General features: G+C 49.1%; 1 protein-coding gene across 1 annotated transcript in view; it reads left to right on the top strand.

Annotated features, from left to right (window-relative positions):
- Positions 1–19801, top strand: part of MGLL (monoglyceride lipase) — a 63884-nt gene extending 44083 nt beyond the window's left edge. Inside the window, exons 4-8 of the mRNA XM_082767857.1 lie at positions 2154–2290; positions 3786–3896; positions 9703–9792; positions 14956–15171; positions 16129–19801. Coding sequence (XP_082623983.1) covers positions 2154–2290; positions 3786–3896; positions 9703–9792; positions 14956–15171; positions 16129–16254 — 680 coding nt within the window. The 3' untranslated portion in view covers positions 16255–19801. The remainder of the gene's footprint in view (positions 1–2153; positions 2291–3785; positions 3897–9702; positions 9793–14955; positions 15172–16128) is intronic.
- Positions 19802–23311: the final 3510 nt, after the last annotated feature.

Raw genomic sequence — 23311 nt, 5'->3', positions numbered from 1 at the left:
CTTCCCACAATCACAACTCTCACTGCTATGAGCAGTATCACTGTTTTGCGGTGGGACCAGTGATGAAGGAAACCTTCCAGACCTGCCTCTGTCTATCCAAAAATAGAGCAAAGCCTCACAGCCCCACAACAGAGAGTCACGGCCCATATACAGACCTGGGCCATGGGGATATTGCTATTTCTGCTTGCTCAGCTGTCTTACGCAGGCTCTGCAGAGAAAGAGATACCACAAGCAAGTGCAGGCAGCACCAGAGGAAAAAGAAGTGCAGAGCTCTGCTGGGAGAAAAAGTTCCTCTCCCTGGACTGCTCAACTCATATTAACTTGCTAAATCTGCGGTTTGATTATTAGGCAGAGAACACATTAGAGCTCCACAAAGTGATGAAGCTCTGTGTATAAAGGCTGGGAAAAGCTCACTTTCTATCTGCAATAAAAATCACTTTAAATGGATCCACTAGACCCACTTCTTGTCCGTGGATTATTGGATCTCTTAATTGGCTCTTTGATCTGTTTTTGGTCAATGATCCATGGTAAATGCTTGCAGTATCATGTTTTGGCAGGACTTGGAGTGTGTGCATGGAAAGCATCACCAGTAACTCACTGCCATAAGGCCCAGCTCTGGAGACCACCTGGGAGGGTAAAAGAAGAGCAAGTTTGGAGCTCAGGTTTTCTTAGATGGGGTGTATTTAGTCCAGCTCTTTATTAGAAGTTTTGCTTCATCTGGGAGGTGATTTTCTGGACAGTTTGCCAGAAAGTCAATTCAGACGTGCTGATTTCTTCTGGTATGACTCTCACCAGCAGATCCAGCTGAAAAACCTTCACCTTTCGGGCTGGGTAGGCAATGCTTTTCTTTGGTGATCACTATAGGGGGTGCCATCCAGCATGTAAACAATTACCAGGCACTTAACATCCTTTGACAAGTCACTGCCTTTGTGCTTTGCAATTTCTCTCCCTGCTCTCTGGTCCCACTGGGGAAGGCCCAGGGGAGGAGGGAGCTGTGTTTGAGATTCCCTACACCCTAACCATACAGAAGTGGTTTGCTTAGTGTTTTTCCCTTCGGTTTTCCTTAACAACGTGCATGAAGTAGAAATAAAGAGGAGACTGTTTTTAAGGAAGATTCCTCTCCTTGATGGGTACCAACATGTCTGTGTGGTCAGGCAGACTTGAAACCACTTCCCTGGGTGGCAATAATTTCAAGCCTTTGCAGGCTCCAAATTGCCTGGGACCACATTCATGGGTCTGCTGGCTCCACCTCTGCCAGGGATCCCCTGTTTCCATAGCAACTCATCATCTCCAGTTTTAGCCATTCCCTTCCCTTTGATCAGACAAGATATTTCCCAGATACGGAAAGAGCTAAGGCAGCCAGGTGCAGCACAGTTTGCACGAGTATGTGTTTGGGAGGAGCACGCCACTCGAGACATTCCCACTGGGGGCTGTCACCACCACCATCACTTATCCTATCCACAGAGAGCTCTACAACTCATAGCAGGGAAAGTTTCCAGCTCACCTACTGCTCCTGGGCAGCCCAGAGGAAAGCAGGACTCTGCAAAGCTCATGCATAGCTCATACACAGCCACGCATTGGAAAAGGCTACATCCAAGGCCCATTAAGTTTATAACGACCACATCCAGCCTTTAGGATTTTTTCCGTTTCTTGGCAAGACTCCACACACAGCAGTTCTTGCTCTACTATCAGAGTCCAGCAGCTATGACCTCTAGGGCAAAAAACAATTTCCCAGGGTGCAGTTTTGCAGAGCATGTAAAAACACAGAGGAATATAGCATTCTTTTAGCCAGGTCACGAACAATACAACACTTTTTAAACTGTTCTTGTGCAGCTTCCTTTGTATGTCTGCAGCACCCTTTCTGTTGAGAGATCACAGAATCACAGAGTGGTTGAGGCTGGAAGGGATCTCTGGAGCCCATCTGGTTCAACTCTCCTGCTCAAGCAGAGACACCTAGAGCAGGTTGCCCAGAACTACGTCCAGGCAGTTTTTGAAGATCTCCGAGGAGGAAGATCTTCACAGACTCTCTAATTGACTGCAGGAGGTTAGGTTAGGACAGCAGCAGCCCAACAGGCTTGTTTCTGATGACGCCTTTCTGGACTGCAACCCTTGCTGTGAATGACTTGGACACATGCTCTCCTTTTCCTCTACAGTTGGCCATGGGCAGAGCGAAGGGGATCGTATGGTTGTCTCAGATTTCCACGTCTTCATCAGGGACAGCTTGCAGCACATTGATCTCATGAAGAAAGATCACCCTGGGCTGCCCGTTTTCATCCTGGGACATTCCATGGTAAGCATCATCCCCTTCCCTCCTGGCAGTGTCCAGGGTGTGTGCTGCAGCACGGGTAAAACTGCAGGCAGCGGGAAATAACTCAGCCCACAGCGGGAGAAACACAACTACGTGCAAGCATCCCTTCCATTTTATTCACTGACTGATTGCCAGCATGCCTTACCCCACCAGATCTGCCTTGAATATAGTCAGTCCTTAACTTTTCCACCTGGATCATGGCCCTAATTAGCGCCATTTACAACAATGGGCCTATTTGTTACTGGGACCATTCCAGCACACCGGGTAGCAGATAAATCCCACCACCTCCCTGCTGCATCGGGCTTCTCCTTTCATTTTACCCAGTAACCAGGCGGTTAAGCCCTCCAAAGCTTTGTGAGCAGCTAGGGGATGAAGCACGAAAACACCCTGTAGCCTCATTCTGTTAAACAACCTTACAGGAAAATGTACCAAGGATTAGGGCTGCAAAAACAAAGGCGCTGATTTGGTGAACAGATCTGAAGTCTGGTCCTGACAGCACGGGCCAAATCCCGTTATTCAAGCTAGCAATATTCCCATTGATGTCATTGATCTTCTCCCCCTGCCTTCCCGGAGGAGAGAAAAATGAATAAGTACTTTGGGATTCAGCCCATGCTCAGATAAACGAGTGTTCTTGCATAAGAACGCATGGCATGCTCTGAAGTGCTCGCTGCGCTCCAAAGCTGCTTTAACAAGGAGCTAATTTCCCAGTGAGGTCTTTGAGATGCTTCTCGCTGCTGCTCCATTTAACAAGCCCCTGCTTCTCCGGCAGCATGGAAGTTCACCAAATATTTCCCTTGGCAACTAATCCTCTGCGAACTTTCCCGAGCAAGCCAGCCAAGTCCCTCTGTCCCCCACCCCTCTCACCATCAGCCGCTGTCCTCATGCAGGAGGGCTCAGCCTGGCTGGTGTTCAGCTCAAAATGAAGCGCCAGGTGTCAGCCACCAGGTTGTGGGGCTGGAGGGGACGGCGGCACTGAAGAGGAGAATATTTAACTTCCAGTAATTAATGAAGATTTTTGCGTGCCAGCTGACAGCATCGCTGTTACCCGGGTTACCAGTGCCACGAGCACGGAGCCAGCCTGGTTTCCCTTCCCTTTCTCCATGCAGCACCGATCTGCCACGCTTACAGAGCCCCAGCTCACTTCTCAAGTCCCACCCAAACTACCAGAAGTCAGGTGTTTCCTTCTTAGCCATTTTAACTGAAGACATAAGGCATCCCAGCGAACTGGCTGCCGTGACACAGAGGGCTGAGTTCAGTGCGATGTGAGGGTCTGCAGCATGAGAGCAGAAAGACAAAAATCAGCCACTTGCAGTAACTCACACCTCCAGCCTTCCTTGCTGACCACAATGCACTCTTGCTGGAGCAGAAATTGTTTGCTTGTTTGGCCTAAACCCCTTCCAGCAATACATGTAGGATTACTATGTGAATGAGACGTTGACATCTGTATTAAGCTGTGGGATGTTATTTTGTGTTGCAGGGGGGAGCCATCTCCATTCTGACAGCTAGCGAGAGACTCAGTGACTTTTCGGGCATGGTGTTAATCTCTCCTTTAGTGGTGGCCAGCCCAGAAGTCGCCACCCCCATCAAGGTAAGAGCAAACACGTGTTGCACCTGGTCACCTCTTGCTCATTGAAGAAAATGCCTTGAGACCTCCAGCCTTAAAATGCAAAGCCCTGCTGAGATCCGCACCACCTGCGTGACAGTCAATGCTCATCTCAGGAGTGCCTCCCCCACAGTCCCACACACTTTTCAGAGGGGAAGTGAATCCTGCACTCATCCAGAAAAACTGATTTAGATGAGAGACAGAGAGCGATGCTACCTCGGGAGGTGGCAGCAGGCTGTGCTTCCTTCACCACACCCTGCGGCAGCCCACGCAGTGCCGTCCTTTCCCTTCCTCTCTTACAGTTTTCTCCCTGACTCATGCAGAGTCTGGTATGGTTGCAACACAGGCTGCTGGCTAAGTTGGGCCGGGGTTATTTTTGATGATTGGGGGATGACCGATGTCTAAACAAACCTAGAGCTCATGACTCCGAGGAGTCCATGAGCCTCAACAAAGGCTTTCAGCTAAAGCATCACTGCCCCAGCAGCAGCCTGTTTGGCTTGGTACCTTGGCTGGTTCTTGTCCAGACAAACATCTCCTTCAGTCTGCAGTTAGGCTTCACCCTGTCCCGTTCGTGTCTCCCTCCCTGAGTTATTTCTGACCCTAATTTGCACTGCCCGACCTGCCCTTCCCCAGGGAGGCTTTGCAAGGCAGCCAACTCTCCGCTCTCCCCTCCGTTCTGAATGTTTCAAAGAATAAATAACAACCCTCTGAGAAGCCATAAGCAAAGGGAAGGACCAGCTAAGCCAGCAGGAATGACAGAACATCTCATTCCCACAGTCCTTGTTCCTTTAATCTTTCTCCCTAGACTCTTCTCCTAGGGCTAACTTCTCATTTTAATCTACTTCTAAGCTATTCCTCCTCTTTTTTTTTTTTGTCTCCTGAGAGAAAGGAAACAGATTGCCTCAGCTTTCAGTATAATCCTGTCACACCATCTCCTGTACCTTAGCCATCTACTGACCCCACAAAACAAGATTACAGGCACCACAGGGTGATTGTTAACCACCTTGCTCTTCCACAGACAGAAACACATTGAGACCTTCAGCCCTAAAATGCAAAACCCTGCTGAGAGCTGCACCACCTGGACGCCAGTCGGTACTGCTCTTCTGAGTGCCTCCCCCACAGTCCCACCTGCTTTTCAGAAGGGAAGTGAATCCTGAACTCTAGACTAGGAAAATTTATTTAAATACAAGTCAGAGCAACAAAGGGCGCATTTAGGAGTCTGGTAGCCAATTCCTCACAGGTGAGGCAATATCTGAAATACCATGAAGGTCCCTTGGGCATCAGTGCTCCTGTCTTTTCTTTCTTTGGAGAGGGAAAAGGAATAAATATTTAAAAAATAGCACAGGGTCTGAGTCTGAGACACACTGTTAGCCTTCTACTTCTAGACGATTCAAGGAAAATACAGAATGTTTTTCTTTCTTCTAGAACTACACATTTTCCTAGGTGTTGAATCCTTTCTGAAGTAAGGACAAACCAGCTCTGTGGAAACTACTTACTGTAGTCTGGTTTCTTGCAGGTTGATAACGGATAGTTGCTTATATCAGTGCAGGAAATCCTAACCTCTTAACTAGAGTGTTGCAGAGGTGTTTATAGGGTCTCATTCCTAGATAGTGCCTTGAATGTGATAATAACAAGTTTACAGTGGGTTTCTTTCCCTTTCAAATCTATTGTTGCTTCTCCAAATGGATAGAAAAATAATTATTATTTCTGAAATATCTCTGAAAAAGTATTCACAAGAGGAAGGAGTGAAAGCAGTCAGAGTACTCCTGCAAAAGCTGCAATTTCCCAGAAAGCTGAGCTGAAAACTCTTGTGTGCTTTTTTTCCTCTGATTGTCAAAAGACGTTGCATTGGTGCCAGTGCCCCTGTGGCACAAAGGCTTCCGTTTTCCCCTGGAACTGGTGTGATTTCCAGGCCCTGAGCCATTTCCCAGGGACCACTGCATTCATCCCTTTGCTGGAGCAGTTTCCAGTTGAGCAAGAATTTACCTTGGTTAAACAAATGAGGGCTCAAGGCAGCAACAATAGCGGTGCAGAGGACGTGCTGGGTCCTTTAGTTGGTGTCAGGAAAAACCCAGTGCATTTGCAGACTCCACACAGGAGAATCAAATTCTGCTCTTTGCAGAAACACAATTTTATCAGTGCCCTGTAAATTCTGTCTCCAGATAGAAACCTACCGACCAGTTCCACACCCAGTGAGGAAAGCTGGATCTTGCAGCTTTTCCCTTCTTAGTTCATTTGGACCAAACTCGGCTCTGAGCCTCCAAAATTTCAAAGGATGCAAAGAGACAGGAATCACACGTTGACAAAGAGCAGAGTAAGGGTAAGAGAGAATATCCCACTAAATATCTGCTGTTGAGTGATGTGAAATAGGGTGGGCAGCACAATCTCTTAGAAAATAATCCCTAACAACTAATTGTAAGGTACCCTCCAGCCTATCCCTTACAGGCTCAGTACACCACATCCTCTTTGTGTTTTCCGTTTGGTGTCAGATCTGAGATACCAGATCTGATATCTCCTTGATCATGTATCATGTCATATCCCTGATGGCACATCTCCCTGACAGCACTGTTCCAATTGCTTTCAGCCTGATCTTGGTAGCTCATCACAGTGTCTCTTCCAGAGTGTTTTCTGCTCAGCCAAATGAGCCTGGCTAGTATATAGAGCTCATACAGCACCGTTTTGTTTATCCGTCTCTTTTGTAGCTGAAATGAACTAAAAAGCATTCACACAAGCAGTGTGACAAGCAGAGATCATGGGAGAGAGAAATAAGCATGTAGAGGTATGCAGGGAACAGGAATTGCTCCACTCAGAAGTGTCTACATTACAAAGCATCCATGCAGTTAAACCAATGCAAAATTACAAAAACAGCTTTGAGTCACACTTCCAGCCAAGAGGCACTGTCTATTGATGGCCAAGATTGTCTAAGATGGCTAAGAACCGTCTATTTCAATCTTATTCTGAGATCTTTCTCAGCGTTAGTATTTCATACATCTGCAGTGGCCTCGAGCAGCTCAAATAACCACAGCTCTACAGTGTCATCCTCAGCCCAGCCAGTAATATCCCCCTCATTGCTGTACCCGTTCTTGGTCATTTGGGAGCTTTCTCTCAAGAACTAACATTGCCACATCAAACCAACAGGGACGTAAGCTCTTCATGTATCAAACCCAGCCAGTCCTTCAACAGGATGGCTTTTAATTAAAGTCCAGCTTGTCACAGACTGTGTATGACTGTGCTCACAAACTCACTGAAGGCCCAGGGGAGCCCTCTGACTTTTTGATTATAACACAAAACTTGATTTCTCTGCTGGCTTGTGGAGACCTTGACTCCAAGAATCATCAAAATTACGTCCAAATTTTGAGGGTGTATTACACACTGGAGGGAATGAAGTGCCTCCTGCAGATCGGAAGACCCTTCAAAGGTCAGTGGCAGAGCCCTTTCCCAATGAGTCCTTTAGACCAATATTGGTTCTGCTTATGTGTAAATAAGAGTTCTTACGCACACAGTGAGTATACATATATGTGTAGGTACATCTGACATGTCACCCGCAGGGTCTGGTACTTCCCCTGTGCAGCTGAACACCAGAAGTGACCACGCTGACACCACTTACCGGCTGGTAGGTGCTGCTGTCCTTGGGGCCAGGAGCCAGCCATGTTTTGTAGCAGTGCAGCAGGCAGCTGATGACTCCAGTTGGCAAAAGTCCGGATATGCACAGAAACTTCAAGAACATTTCCAAAGCATGTCACAGAGGCGAGGTCATTGGCAGGCGGTGGGGCTGTGAAGATGAGCAGGGTCATTAGAACAGAAAATGCCCATTCTGAATATGACAAAAGCATGTTTAGCTTGTCACCAACAAGGCACAGCCTGAGAGCAAGGGGTGCGTGTACTTCTCCTACACCTTGTCACACCTTCCCTGCCTGCTGGGCTGGTGCATTTTTGCTCACGTGAGGGGAAGATTTGAATTTACACTCCTTCTAGAAAAACCCTGTTGCTTTTCCTTGGGAACATAAATATTTACATGTACAAGCAGACACAAACAAGAATCCCCATAAAAAGTACAGTTTCTTCAGTAATTTTAGAGGACATCAACTAACTTCCTTTTAACGCTGACCTTAAAAATAAGGAGAGTTCCCCTTTCTCTCTTTTACATACAGACTTGGACCTTAATATCTACGGCCTTAATAACAGCTGGATCTTGTGGACAGTATTCTAAATAGATCTGGAGAGAGCATCAGCAAACTTCTTATGCCAAGTACTTTCCTCTCAACTAAGCAATCATTAGCGATAGGAACTCACTCTAGCACTTAACTCAGGCTCCAGTTTTAGGGCAGCCTAATTGCCTTAGGTTATCATGATGATATTCAGAGACAGGCACTTCCAAACCATTAGTCAGATCTCAGATGTGTTTTGTTTTTGTTATTGCTTTTTCTTTTTCCCCTCACTCTCATTACTCTGTAAAGAAAGCCTCGGACAATTACATTTCTAAATTAAATACCTCAGCTAGGTATCTACAGTTACTTGACATATATCTGGGTCAACATAAGTGGCTCGAGAGAAGCAAAACTGTTATAGCATTGTTAGTACACACAGTCCGTAGTCTTGCCTAGAATTCATGAAGGTATGTTCCTCAAATCATCACAGCCTGGGGTTAACACAAAAGACAACCCCATTCCTGCTCATTAGCATCATAAGCTTACACTTGTATCTGTGTGGAGGTATTTTTTACTGGTCCAACTCCAGAGACCCCAGTAGAAGTAAATTTTGTTGACACAATGCCATAGCCAGTGAGAGACTCAACGTATGAGTAAATGGTGATGCTGTTTCCTAGTCATATCCATCCCAAAGTACTCAGGTGTTCTCAGATCTGCTGTGAGTCTTGACTACTTGTCACTCTTGGATGACTTTGACTTCAACCTTGCGTTATTCCTCTAATACCATAATTACTCTGTCATGTATCATCCGTGATCTAAAGTGTCAGAGAGTGCTTCAGATGTGATTAAATATAAGCACAGAGAACATAGGTGACAGCCCACCTGCAGCTATCAGCTGTGGACACAGAAGGGCCATAAATAGACCACCAAACACTAATGGTGTATTTTCTGACTTAAGTGGTAATCACTTAATTAAGGACTGCTATCAAAGATCAGAGCACAAGCTTGGTATCAACTCAAATGAAAGATATTACCCTTTCTTCTGCCAGTGGTTTCAAGCCTGGGCTGCTGAATGCTTTTGTGTTTCATTCCCAGGAGACAAATGAGCAATAGATTTCCTTAGCCAATGTATGCACATTTTGCTGTTATTTATTTACAGGTTCCCCTGAGAATCTGCTTATCAGAAAGAGTGCAGCCTAGGCAACTAGTGCAAATTGCACAGAATATCACGTATGCACTGCAGCCTGAAATCGGAGCTGTGGCAGCACAAAAGGGCAGTAGCAACCACAAAAAAACAGCTCCACCGTCAAATGGAAACAGCTTTTTCCTATCAAGGCATTTTTCCTGAGGCCTTTTTTGTAAATTAACTTGAGAGTGAGAAAAAGGGAAAAGATGATGAAGTTGTGATGTTGTAGACAGACAGCCAATGCACTTCAGACCAGCACACCCCAATCCCAGGAGCAGTTTAAACACTTTCCCTTTAAGAAAAATGTTTTAAATATAGGACAGATCTTTCTCCAGTGTCAGCTGACATTTCTCTACTGTTTAACTTCTGTGCTGGTTCCCACCAGCTAAGGATTTGGTCCTCTATATTCTCTCTTGCTCCAACTATCTCTTTAACTACTTATTTTCCTCTCCCGCAGGTTTTTGCAGCAAAAGTGCTCAACCTCGTTCTCCCAAACCTGTCACTGGGATCAATAGATCCAAATGCAGTTTCCCGGAACAAGAAAGAGGTGAGAACCTTAATGCCATTTAAAGTCATTGCATAGTCGGTATCTTGTCCCAATCCTGTCATTTCTCTCTTAAATAAATAAATAGCTAAATCGCTAGGGCAAGATTTATGCTGGTGTAAAAGGCTGAGGCATCCCTGAGGTCAGTGGAACCGTGCCCTCTTACACAGAGCAGAAAACACAGCTCACCGTGGGAAACCAGCTCCTCATCCCTGCGTGCCTCTTGCACCCACAGCTGCTCTGGGTACCAGGCATAGCAGAGCCCGGTGCTACAGCTGGGGTGGAAAACACACAGGTCTCTGCCGCAGCACTGCATCTCACTACAGTGGCAAAGCCAGCTCAGGCAGGTTGCAAATGCTGCTGAAGTCTCCTTTTCCAGCTGTGCTCTTTGCAGTGAAACAGTGCAAAATGCTACAGTCCCGGAGGCTGGTATTCCTGCTTACAAACCAGGATGGCATTGTGCTGATCGTATTCAGCCAGGGGAAGAGCATGCTTGCCCCAAAGACCTTGCTACAAGGTCTCCTGGATTACACGCTGGCTCTGCTACAGCCTTTCCGAACAAATGATGTATTCTTTCTGGGCCTGAGAATAATACTTAAATGAGCTGCAATTGAAGCAGCCTTTGTAACAACCTAATTCCAGCTCCACCACCGTAACTGTGAATGGAGCGGTTCCAGGGTGAATTTTTGTCAATGTTGCCATAGTTTGAGCCTCTTCTCCCATTCATACCCACTCCCAGTAATAACCGTTGCAGCCTGTTCATGCCATCACTGGCAAAGCCAGGTGCCCTTGCAACTGCTGCTGCAACACACCACAAGGTGTTTTCCTTCTCAGAGTGGCAGGAGTGAAAGGAAGGAGGCACAGTCTGTGAGTGAAGTTGCTTGGTTTGAGGAGGGGAATGACCCAGATCCTGGTGCATTTCATGAAGCAGCTTGAAAGACAGAACACGGTACCCAAGGGTGTCTTCAAAGCAGGAGAGCTCACTGCTGTAGCAGCCAGTTGTTTCCCTGCTCCTGTGTCAGCTCACATCCCACTGACAGATGCTGTCACTTCTGCTATTCATGCAGTGCTTCCTATCTTAATAGAAGCTAATAAATTGCCTTCCTCTAGGGAGGCAGCTTGACCAGTGTTAGAACTGAAGCTGAGAGGATCAGGAGCAAAGACAATGCCAGTGGTTGTGCGAGAGCAATGCCATCAGCCTCAGAATATTCCTTCTCTTGTCTCACCCACCTAGGAAACTGCAAAGCAAAGGAGACTCGTGGAATAGCCATGAGGTTTTCAGGGTTGGGTTTTGCCCCTGCCAAAGAGTGTTTTGATCAAATGATTTTCAGTTTACTTACCTGTGAAGCAAGCATAGTATTTCCCTGGACTGAAAGCAGGAAGATTCAAGGAGATGAGAAAAGAAAGACAAAGCAAGTTGTAGGAATCTGTTGGGACTAGCATGAGGCGAGTTAATGGGCATCTGCTGTGCACTGATGCACCATATGACATGTGTCCCAAAGTACAGTGAGAGGCTGCTCAAAACACATGCTTGAGAAAGGCTGATTCCAGTCCAGCTGTAGAAACCTGTTCCTAATTACACTCAGCTGCCAACTTGCTGCATATAGTTCAGAGAAAAGGTTTAAATTAAAGAACTAATTCACTAAAATCACATGGAGGAAAGTTTTCAATTCTGCATTTGTATCTGGAGGATGAAAGCAGTCAGTGCCATGGAGGAGGGGAATTTGAGGATGTTAGCCCCTACCCGAGCAGTGAGTGTGGCTGGGAGACGTGGGTCTCTGCCAGGCCCTGCACTGGTTCATTATGTGGCACTCCTTAAGGATGGCATTTTTAAACACACCTGCTTCCAACAGCTGGAAGGCACCAGTGCTGCACTAAATAGCATTACAAGAGAAAAGCACTGATGGGAGAAGTCCTGACTGTAACACATTTATAGAAGTGCCAGTGGAACTCCTTTAACTGGCTGCACAGTATTATCCGGTTATTTCCATATTCCCTGGGCATAGCTTATAAAAAATCCTATTGTGGGTTTTGTTTCTACCCAAATATTTGCTGCCACTCCCGTTGCCCTGTGATGTTCCAAATCTCCAGAGCTTCCTGTGGGTGGTGTTCTTCCTCTGCCCTTTCCATTGAGGAAGGGAAAGCCTTTGGCAGTGGATGAAAATGTAGGTCTGCGTCATTAGAGGCTGCTCTTAATGGAGTAGTCTTCAGTAAGAGACAATCACCCCCTCCTTACTCTGCTGCCTGTGCACCTGCAGATGAACACACAGCTGATATAGCAGCTGTGGACTGCAACATGAAGTGCTTTCCTGACCAGCTTCAGACACCAGCCTTTGAGGCTCCAGGCACTTACCAAAAATGACACAGCATCTCAGTCCTCTGGCTGCCACCACCGCACACTCCATCCTCCTTTTGGACTCAAGACGCACAGCTTCGCAGCACACAATGTGCTGGAAACATCCATTATTTATATGTTAAACATATTCTTCTGCCAGACCAACTTTCTATTCTGCAGAAATGTTTTTGGGACGTCATCCAAGAGTTTCCTGATGAGCTTGTGTTCCCAGCAGGCTGTCCTCAGGGTGGAGGGACTGAAACACAGGAGGGCATGGAGATGTTTATTTGATCTGCTTGCTATATCAAATGCAAGAGACACAAAAGAGAGCAAGATGTAACCTCAAAAACCCACTCCTGCTTCCAAGGTGAATAACATCACAGGAGCAGGTTCTTTTACCCCATAAATCTTTGTTAGCTGCCATTGAATTTGGTTGAATAGTCCCACTGACTTTACTCTTGCTCCTGTAGAGTGCACAGGGAATGAGACTGTAATTACCTTATAAAGAATTTATTCTGCAAAACACAAAAGGAAGATGCAAAGTTTTTTGTTTTAGTTTTTGTTTTTTTGTTTGTTTGTTTGTTTTTGCATGTATGCATGCAAAGAAATATGCCTTACAATGAATTTATTGTTTTGCAATAGGAAGATACAAAATTCTAAGCAGGAAACAGGAGCCCTAATGGTTGTATCTTGCACCCAGAGGCAAAGTGGACTGCACAGAAAGGCAGATCTGGAAGAGGTCTAGTAACAGGAGACAGGGAGATGGGAAGGCCTGCAGGGTGTTGTGGGCCACCCTTGTGTTCACCGAGCCTTCCCTACAGCTAGCTTAACACAGCGAATGATACAGATAAGAGTTCTTTATTCTTTTTTTTCTTTTTTCCCCATCCAAAGCTGCTCAACTGCACAAGTTTTTCCTCTCGGTGTCACCTCCACCAGAATATAAAATCCATTCCCTTTATCTCCCTCTTTTCCCCCATGAGCTTCAGCTTTGCCCTCACCCCATACTCTGAGCATTAACTTTCTGACAAAGACTTTGCTCATTCACCAGCAAGAGGATCCTCCCACTCACTACTGATCAATTTAGGTTGGGATTAAGCTATTATTTTTTCTCCTCCCATCATCTATACAAAAATATTTATTGGTTGCTCAGTACCTAAAAAAATCCCTATTCTATAAGAAGAGAACAAGAGAATGAAACCCATTAGGTCATTCTCCTAGCATTTATGGTGCTGGGGAGGGGGCCAGCACACGTGAATTCATCAATATTGTTTTACTCCATGGGAAACGAACTTCAGTCAATCCATCCACCTACCTCTCCTGATTCCAGCACCCCCAAGGTCCTTCAAGTGTTGCCTTCAATTAAAAAGAAAAAAAAAAAAAGAAAAAAAAAGAAAAAAAAAGAAAAAAAAATACCTCAAAGCTGCATTGCTTTAGTGCAGCATTGACACAGATCTGGATTCAGCTAAAGCAAGTAGTGCAGCTTGGTGGATTTGCTCAAAATGCTGACAAAATACCATAAAGTAAAAGGTGATGGGGAAAGAGTTCTGTGCACCACCATTCCCCCCATGCCAGCTCTGTTTCTAGTGCATTGTGCCCCAACACATTGCAGACAACAAGGAAGGAAGCCAGCTCCACAGGAAGCCAGCTACACTCCCCTCTAACAAATTAATTCCCCTCAGCTGGGAAAGCCCCAACACAGGTGTCCTGCAGCCCCTGATAATCTCATCTCATGGAGAGATGGGAGCAGAACCCACTCCAAAGACATTCTGACACCTTGGTGGGGTACAGGCAGGCTGTGCCTTCACCTCCACAAAGCTGCAGGTCCCTGGGGTGGCCTCGTGGGTTATCTCCCACTCATGGCCCTCAGTGCAGGCACACGCAGAAACAGCATGACCTCACCTTTCTGCAGAATGAGAATTTGAGCAGACCTCCATGCTCGTGATGAGAGGAGGAGGCTGTTTTTGGCTAACCTATAAATAATCGTCATTTCTATAAACATCTGCCAGGGTTGGGAGGAACTGGAGGCTGTGCCAGAGACCAGGCCGTAATCAAAGCGTTCTGGCAAATATTGAGATGGCAGTGGCTGTGTGGGCCGTCTCCATGTACAGTATACAAATATTTACTGTAGATTTGCCTGCTGCAGTAACTACTCATTCCTAGAGACTTTCTGCACCAGCTCTTGTGCATTTTTATCCTTTCACAGTCTGGCTGAGCAAACTGTTGACTTTTTTTTGCCTGCCACCTAATATCATCTTTTGCTGCCTTTTCTCTGCACCCTTTTCACCTGGAACAGACCCTCAGTGTAAGAGTGCTTTGGAGCTGGATGTGTCAGCTGCCTGTAGGTGTAGGGCACGGTCTTCATCCCCAGAGAGGGAAGATGAAAGAGAGAAAAACACCTGAGCCCTCAGCAGAGCAGGATAAGGACCTGGACAACACCAGCCTTGAAGTAACACAAGTTAAAGAACACTGCAGAGGAGACTGTCACCTTTGAGTGACAGAGGGACATGGCAGAGCAGAAAAATGCAGGCAGGTGCCCCACAGGAACAGCCTTTGTCCTGTGCTGGTTGTTTGCCTGCAGAAAGAGCTTTGGCTTGAATATTTTCTAGTGGTGGAAGAGAGAAAAACACAGCATGGAGCAAGATGTGTTGTGTGAGCAATTCTGGGGAGCCACAGTGAAGGCCTCGACCTTGACTCTGACAGCAGGAAATCCCGACTGAGTAGGAAATACATGCACAAGCCAAGGGAAGAGACTCCTCACTGCCCAGCCCACCTGCTTTGTCTTTTCTGCATGAAATACTGCTAACCTTAAATTACCTCTTTCTCCCTGCCAGATGGAGTCCTACACGTCCGATCCCCTGGTCTACCACGGTGGCATGAAGGTGTCCTTCGTCATCCAGCTGATGAACGCCATTGCCAGAATTGAGCGAGCTCTGCCCAAGCTGACTTTGCCCATCCTGGTGCTACACGGCTCTTCCGACAAGCTCTGTGATATCAGAGGGTCCCATTTACTGATGGATACAGTGCAGAGTCAGGACAAAACCCTCAAGGTCAGCTTCTTTTCTTGGGTTTTAGGGTATTGGCCTGTCAGCGTTGGCCTGAGTGGCCTCTGTGAGGGGTGTGGTGGCTGACCTCAAGGCCTTACCCTGGGTGGCTGTACACCCCCTGGGCCACTTGGACGTGAAGCTACTTGCCATACAAGTGCACTGAGGCTCATAACCAGGTGAAGTGGTGACCCTGAAACTCTTCTGAACAATGCCAACCATGTTAGTGCCGAGCCCACCTCACGCCCCAGCCCATAAGGGTACAGGGGGGGCCTTCCCAAAGCGCTGCACAACAAAAGCCACTTCACATCTGCTCATTTCAAGAGAGCCACAGCTGATTAACCGATTGTTAGCACATGAACGAGCCTGAAAGAGAGACAGGGAGACCAAGGGAAAGCTTTTGTCATCAGAAAAATAACTGGGTAGCCTGGGCATGAAAGGAGTAAAACTGCACAAGGCATGACGGGAACATCCCCCATTGGCCTTTAGCCCCCAGGGGCACGATAAGCATTTCCCTGTTCTTACTGGGAGAAGGAGTGAGAAATGCCTGGTATTGGGACATGTATCCTCTTACTCACGTGCAGCAGGGTGCTCGGGTCGAGCTGCAGTGCCAACACGTTCCTGCTTGCGGAGGGGCAGTGGCAGGGAGAGGACAGGGCAGTGTGTGGAGAAGGTGGGAGGGTGGAAGAGAAGCAGCAGCAGCAGAACCCAGAGCCGGGCCAGTCAGCACAGAAGCTGGCAGTGGGCAGTGGGATCCCTTTTTGAAGAAGGGCCTGCCAATGCTGATGGTATCTCTTGGTAACCTAGCTTGATTTGATAACCTGCCACATCTAGGAGAAAAACCTGACAAGGTGTGGGCAGGACGCGTTGGACCTGTGGGTGTTGACAAGAGGCGACTGAAGGCTGCTCTGTTTGCGAGGATGTTATTTTCTGTGCTAATCTCCTCTCTCTCCCTGGTTGCAGGTGTATGACGAAGCCTACCATGCCCTCCACAAAGAGCTGCCCGAGGTCACTACCTCCGTCTTCACGGAAATACTTACGTGGGTTGGCCAGAAGGTCTCAGCAGCTGGAGAAACCAGCCATACTTAAGAGCAGATGTTTTTGCAGCTCTTACTGGGGGTTTCTGGGAATAGACGCTTTTCTTAATAGAAGTCTCTCTGGCAAAGATCTAACGTGGAGGGGCTTGTGGGATATTTTGCCATGCGCAGTGTAAGGGAGGGTGGGGGAAGAGGCACAGAGTGGGGTGTTACTTGGTGATGTAAATGGCTGTTGCCATAACCTGAGAAAGCATTGATAGCTGTGGGAACAGTCGTCAAAGCTTTCCAGGTCAGATGATGTTGCCGAGATGTCCCTCAGCCAACAAGCTTCCTCCATCACTTCCTCTTCTCTGCTTTTGCCGGGGTGACGGGGGTTTATTTATACTGCAATAATTTTTGGTATGTTAGAAAAGTCAGTATCTTCCACTTTACAGTTTTGATTCCAGGTGCATACGGTTCCCTCCCTGTCCCCACCATCCGGTCCCTTTACAGCCTTGGCCCTGAGAGGCGAGCGTTAATGAAGGTGCTGAGTAACGAGGAGAGGCCAAAGATGGATCTGATGAGGGCGGTGGGAAGAGGCTCTGGCTCGGAAGTGAAAGGCTGGTTTTTGAGGTCAGACCCCTTTGGCTGCTACCTCTGTTAGCAGGTCGGGCCCAGGGGGAGAATAAAGAGTCCCCCGTGAGTCTGCGCTGGGGGAAGGCATGCTGAGTAAACCTTCAGATGTCATCATCACCAGAGCAGAATCCCAAAGGGGAGAGGACGAATGTAGATTCAAGCCCACGTAGCACATTCACAAACCATGCTATTCCCAAGGCCAAACCCCCTTCTCCTCTCCAAGATGAACTATTCTGTAAATATTCCTAGGGGCTGCTTTTTTTCCTTCTTTCTTATTTTTTTTTTTTTCCTCTTGAAGTTAATCACTTGCGCTACTGAAACTGAAAAAGTAAAGTCAGAGTTATATGAGAATATAGTAATATAATATATGATGTATATAGAGGTGGCTGGGAGCTAGGGAAGAAACGGGAGGAGAGTCTAAAGAAGGGTTAATTCTCTTGGCAAGGAGTAATGTTGTCCTACCAGGATCCAGTCCTCTCACCATAACTTTACAGTCATAATCTGTTGTTTTCCTTCATCAGTTGGAAAATGTCCTGAAAAGAATGCTCGAGAGAAGCGCAGAGCATCTGGTGGGTGGGGATTAGCAGCGGGTGTCCTCATGGTCCACCGGTTTGGCAGGAGACCCACAGCGTGAGCAGAGATCCCAGCCAAGCTCTTGCCCATCTCCTCCGGAGCAGCACAGCCACCTCTGGGGCCCACAGGGCACGGGGGACAAGCTCGCTCCTGGGGGCAAGGTGGGGAGCGAGGGCAGAGGACAGGGTGCAATCGTACATCCAGCATCCAGGGAGCAGCTCGTGAAGTGCTCCAGTGGTGCAGATAAGCCAAACCCCAGAGCTGCCTGGGTCTCTGATAGCAGCAGGGATGGAAGAAAGGTTTGAGATCCCGACATGGAGCAGAGGAATTGTATCGAGACAGCAGAAGCAGTGCAGCGATCACAGCGTGGCTGTGTGGGTCACTTTGTCCAGGGAGATGGCCCTAGTTACTGACATGCCTCTTGGCAGCAGCCAAAGGGAAGGGCTTTAACCCAACCCTCTCCCTGCAGTGCTGCAGCAGCCTGCAAATGCTCCAGGAGGAGATAACGGGGCATCTCCCACGGGGACAAACCCCACTGCCCTCCCTGGCAGCAGCTGCCCTGTGCGCTGCTGCCCCCAGGGCTGGATCCTGCCCATGGCAGCCCTGGGGTCTCCCCCACCTCTCCTGCCTTCGGAGCCACTTCTGGCAACATTCAGGAAAGGGACCTCTGTGCAATAGCAGCCAGAACCAGGGCCCGACACCATCAGCGTGCAGGGATGAAGGCCCTGTGGGTGCAGGTTGCGTCCTTGCAATTGCCCTAAGGGGCCCAAGTCAGGAAAGCTCTTTTATTGAGTTTGATGCAGGCACTTTTCCACTTTTATTTTCCTGCCTTGAAAAAGAGGAACCGGCTGGGCTTCTCCCAGCTTCTGCTTAAAACATTATTCCCATGCAATCAAGTGCTCCCACCCACCCCTGCTAAACCTGCAGCAGCACCGGCACCGGGAATGAGGCGACGCACAGGGTGCCCGCTCCGCACCTTCCAGCAGCCTGCCTCATTGCAACTTCTTTCCCCGAGCGAGGTCCCTCCTTGCCAGATGCTGCTGGGGAAGGAGAGCAAGAACAGAAGCGCTGCAGCGGTGACGAGGCTCACCTGCTTCTTCAGCCCGAGCAGGAATCAAGTGGGCGTGATGCGGCGGTGACAGATGTTGCGGGGGTCGGAGCAAGACGAGGACTTAAGGATGGGATTTTTCGAAAGCACTTTTCCCGAGGAAGTCAGGAGGAGCAGATCGATGCCCACATTCATTTCATCCCAAATTGACAAGCACTTTGCGGGGCGGAGGGAAGTGACCCTGCAGCAGGAAGGTCAGAGCCCGTCTGCTCCCTCCAGCCTGGCTTTGGGCTGCGGGCAGTGCCTTGGCAGAGCGCGTCTTCCGCCCACGACACATCTGCAGCCCAGAAGAAATAAAAGGCAGGCAATTATCTTCATCTAGGGAAGACTTGTCCCTCTGTCTGGCTAAGCTCAGTGACAGCGGCCGGGGGAAGCTGCGACTGAAAATCAGGTCAGCAAACAAAACTGTAGCTTGGTTAAAAATGAACAACAAAAAGCCAAACTAGCCCCAAACCTTGGCACAGCAGATGTTGCTGCTACCCTCGGCCACTTTGCTGAATTTTCTGAAGGAATTAACACGGGGAAACCTACCCCAAAAAGCCCCAATGTTGCCTGCCTCCAGGCAGGTCGGTGAGTGGAGATTTTCGGGTGGGGAAGCCAGTAGGGCCGGAGGGAGCCAGGAGCAGATGCATGTGGATCAGCTGAGGCTGGTTTGCACCAGCTGCAGCTCTCAGCCCGCACTCCCCAGCTCCCTGCTGCTCCCTTCCCCTGCCCATAAACTACTTTACATTGACCCAGTTTGGTTTCACCGTGCCCCCGGAGGAACCCTCCCTTTGCTGACCAGATTAGTAATGAGCAGAGCTGCTGCCAGGGGAAATGTAATTAAACTCCATTTCCAAGCGGCAGGTACCGTTTGCAGGGAGCACGGCCGGCCTCACAAGCATTGCTGTGCAGAGACGTGCTGGAGCCTGGTCTGCCTTGGAGAAGAGGTGGCACCCGTGACCGAGCAATAGCACCGTGCAACTCCCACCTGTGTCACCCACCTCCTGTAGCACTGGGAGACCATTCCCCTCCGCCCAACCCATCACATTTCCTATTTAGCCTGTTCTTTTTACACCACTTACCTTAGCACACTGCCAGCACAAATCCATGGAGATCACATTTATTTTTCCAAGTAATTTCCAAGCTTGTCTCTCTTGTTCCGTTGTGTCCCAGTTCAATAAAATACATTTATATATATATATATACATATATAAAAGCGTATATACATACACGTATTTTCAGTGGGAAACCATATACGAGTTTAGAATTCTTAAAGGAATACAAGGTATATTGCAACTAATAATAAAGTTATGTTTTCTGAGCGGAGCGTGTTTGAGAGCATCATTTATAACCACTGTGTCTCTGGAGGGTGAGAAGGGAGAGGCACAGAGATATTAAACCCAGCTTGTGGAGGGGCACCTGCAGCCCCTGGGCATTGCCGCTGTGGCTGGTGCTTGCTCCCCAGCCACCATGGACCAGGAGGTCTGGGTCGGAGGTTGCCTTTCTGCTCAAAGGTTGGTTTTTTTTGGAAGCCCTGTGCTGCTGTTTGCTATAGCCTGGAGCAGCCCAACAAGAGCCACCAGGGCACTGCAGCAGTGCTTCCTCATGTGCTTCCCCTGCCCCGCATGGGACAGGGGTCTGGAGCTGACGGAGGAGTCTGCAGTGTCAGACAAGCTCAGCCTGCTTTGAGACCTGCTCCCCACACTTCCACAAGCCTGTTAAAATGTTATTTCTGTCCTGAAATGCACCCACTTGGAACAGGAAGCATGTGCACCACGGCCAAGGGGAGCAGCAGGGTAAATGCCACCTCGTGTCCCCGGCTGTGAGTCCAAAGAGGGCCGGGGAGCGGGGCCAGCCCCTCGCCAGCTGCCAGGCAGTGCCCAGAGTGGGTGAGAGCCCGGCCAGCCCAGCCCCAGTTTGGTGCATTCAGGGTGCCCTGGTGCAGGAATCCTCTCCTGCAGGTACCAGTGCCCAGTCCATCGCCCTTCATCATCCTCATCCTCCTTTCTGGCAGTGCGTCTTACCCAGCGTTTCCACGCCACCACCACCACCCAGGGTGCAGCGATCTGTCACGGCCGTGTGTGGCCTTGCTGTTTTTAGCACGTGCTCGTGGCCCGACCCCACAGGCCAGCAGGAGGCTGAGGCTTTGCGCCTGTTCCCCCAGCCCGTGCCAGGCCTTGTGCTGCCCTGAGCTGGCGGCTCCTCTCCGGGCTGGGCAGGCGTCCCCTGGCCTCTGCTGTGACACTGCGGGAAAGGGGGACAGCAGACCCTGTCCCTGCCCTGCATGGACCAGGGCAAGCAGGGGAAGCTCTTCAGTGCCTGGAAGCACTCCAGGAATTTGGATGCAAAACAATTCCTGTGGGATCAATGAGGAGTTGGGATGGGTCGCGTGGTACACAATGATGTGTGAGCAAGGGAAACTTGGCAGAGGGACCTGCCTGGCCTGGGGTGGAGCGGAGGGGAGGACAGGATGTCCAGCATGGAAAACACTTGTGCTGTCCTGAGAGATAACACACAGAGGGGAAGCAGTGGAGCTCAGGTGGGAAGGATGAGTGGTACCTTTCCTGCAGCAGCATAGGAAGGGCCCACAGCCATCCCCTGGCTGACCGCAGGGCAGAGCCCCAGCAGAAGCAGAGCCTCTCCAGCCTTCCCAAGGCCGGCAGCTCTCCTTCCACAGCCTTGTCTTTATCTCAACAAAAAACACACTGGCAGCACCAGCACAGCTCTGCTCAGGCCAGCAAAACAAACCCTGAAGCTGGCGGGGTGCACAGGCTGGATGCAGACAGCTCTGCTTCCCGATCCAGAGCAAAAACAGGGATGTTCCCTCACCATGGGTTGCGGGGTCAGCTTTGTGCTGGAGCGAAGGCGACAAGCATCCTGCCCGCAGCACAGGGCTGCCCTTGTGCTGGCCACATCAAAAGCACCAGCAGAGCCCAGCTTCCAGCTTCCAGCCCGTGCACTTTGAACACCAAGCCCACTATTCCCGTGCCGAGCGCGTGCGTGTCCCCCACTGCACCCAAACCCAGCCCGGGGGCACTCGCGTGACTGGCAAGCCCCCGGCCCCCAGAGAATGCCAGAAGTTTGCACGCACGCCTGAGCTGCCCTCTTAGCACAGTGAAAGTCCTCCAGCCAGCAGAGCAAGAGAAACACTTTCCACTTGTGTGCCTGCAGACCGAAAAGGCTGTTGTTGGATTGCATGCGTGATCAGAAGTAACAGCGGGAATAAAGAAACGCCATCTCCTCCAGGCATCGGGGAGGGAAGGAGCAGTCACCCCAGGAGGAGCAGGACACAGCCCATGCCGTGAATGGCTGTGAAGATGCCGAGCTCAAGGAGAAGCATCTCGGAAGGAAAATCTTTCTGGACAATTTGCCCGAGGCATTCCCAGCTTCTGAACAAGAGCTTTGGGGAATTTGAAAGAGGTTGAACTTGCCGCCAACAAACTTGGTTTAAAAACTCCTGGATAAAAGTTCAGTTTTACTTCCAGGGAGGAGGAGGGTGGAAGGAGTTAGAGAGAGCAGATTGCTGGCTCCCGTTATGGAAGCAAGCTTAATAAAATTCATAGAAATATTGGTGGTTCTGCTGTGCCGTGCCAAGAATGTGTTAGCATAAAACCTTCTGAGCAGAAGGGAGAGATATAATGTCATCTTAGCCTTGATATGAAAGATCAGCCTTCATCTCCAAAAGCATATCTCAAGGAGCGGTAACTAACGTATTTACTTTCCTTCCCTCTAGAGCAGGTCTCAGCACAGCCCTGCACAATTCATCACTGTCACAGCCTCGCACGAATGGTGTTGGGATGACCCCGGCTAGCAAAGAAGCAATAGGACAAAAGATTAAAGAGGGAGGCATTTCTTCCTACCAGGGCTGTAATGACACCGGCACAACACAGACCAGCTCAGTTTCTTCCACAGGAAAGCTACATCACACTGCTCTGGCTTTCCTTAAAAAGAAGCCAGCTCCACCCGAGCCCACGAACCAGCACATCTGGCCCTGCCACAGCGTTCCCCAATTTTCCTCCTGCTTACCACACCGTGCCAAAGCAATGGCCTCATGTCTTGCCACACCAGCAAAGAGAGCAGGGAGCAAAGCCGGCCCCCCGGGACGATTTGTCAGAAAACCACACGAGCTGCAGTCAGGAGGGAGCAGCCCTGGAGCAGATGGCATTTTCCAATCCCGCTCCCTTTCCCCTCGAGCTTGCTCTGCCAGCAACAGGAGGAGGGAGAGGAAAGCTCTCACACTCATTTCTCAGAGCTTATTTTGGGAACTGAGCAACCAGACCCTCGAGACCAGGGCTAGCTCTTTGCATGGTACTGATCCTCTTCCAAAGGCTTGCTTTCGTCTCCTGAAGTGCCCTTCAAACCTCGCCCGAAACCTGCGGGCTTACGAAGTTAACCACGGCCAGGAAAAGCGGAAGGCACGTACACGCCTCCCCCAGACGCTGATCACACTTAGCTTTAAGCTTGCCTCCCTGCAGACCTCGCCTTGCTTATTGGCAGTAACCCCCTGCCAATTTCCAACCTGAAACCCCCAAAACATCCGTAACCCTGGAGGAGTTCACCGCCCTCCTCCCCTGGTGCTTCTTCAAGGCGCACAGCCCCGCCACCTTTATTCCAAACAGGCCCCAACTATGACAAATGGCTTGCCAGCGTGGCCTCTCTTATCTTAATAAATTTGTTATGTCAAATCTGTTTTAGCTTAGAAGGTAAAATAAAAACCGGCTCTGCCAACGCACCCCGCGAGCAGAGAACCGAGCCAAGCCTTCGCTTTCCACCGCCAGCCCCAGCAGGAGCCACTCATCCTTAAAAACCGAGCCCAGACACAATCCAGCTC

This window comes from Aythya marila, assembly GCF_965140915.1.
Source record: "Aythya marila genome assembly, chromosome: 10".
Lineage (NCBI taxonomy): Eukaryota > Metazoa > Chordata > Aves > Anseriformes > Anatidae > Aythya > Aythya marila.
This window is presented reverse-complemented; position numbering and strand designations above follow the sequence as displayed.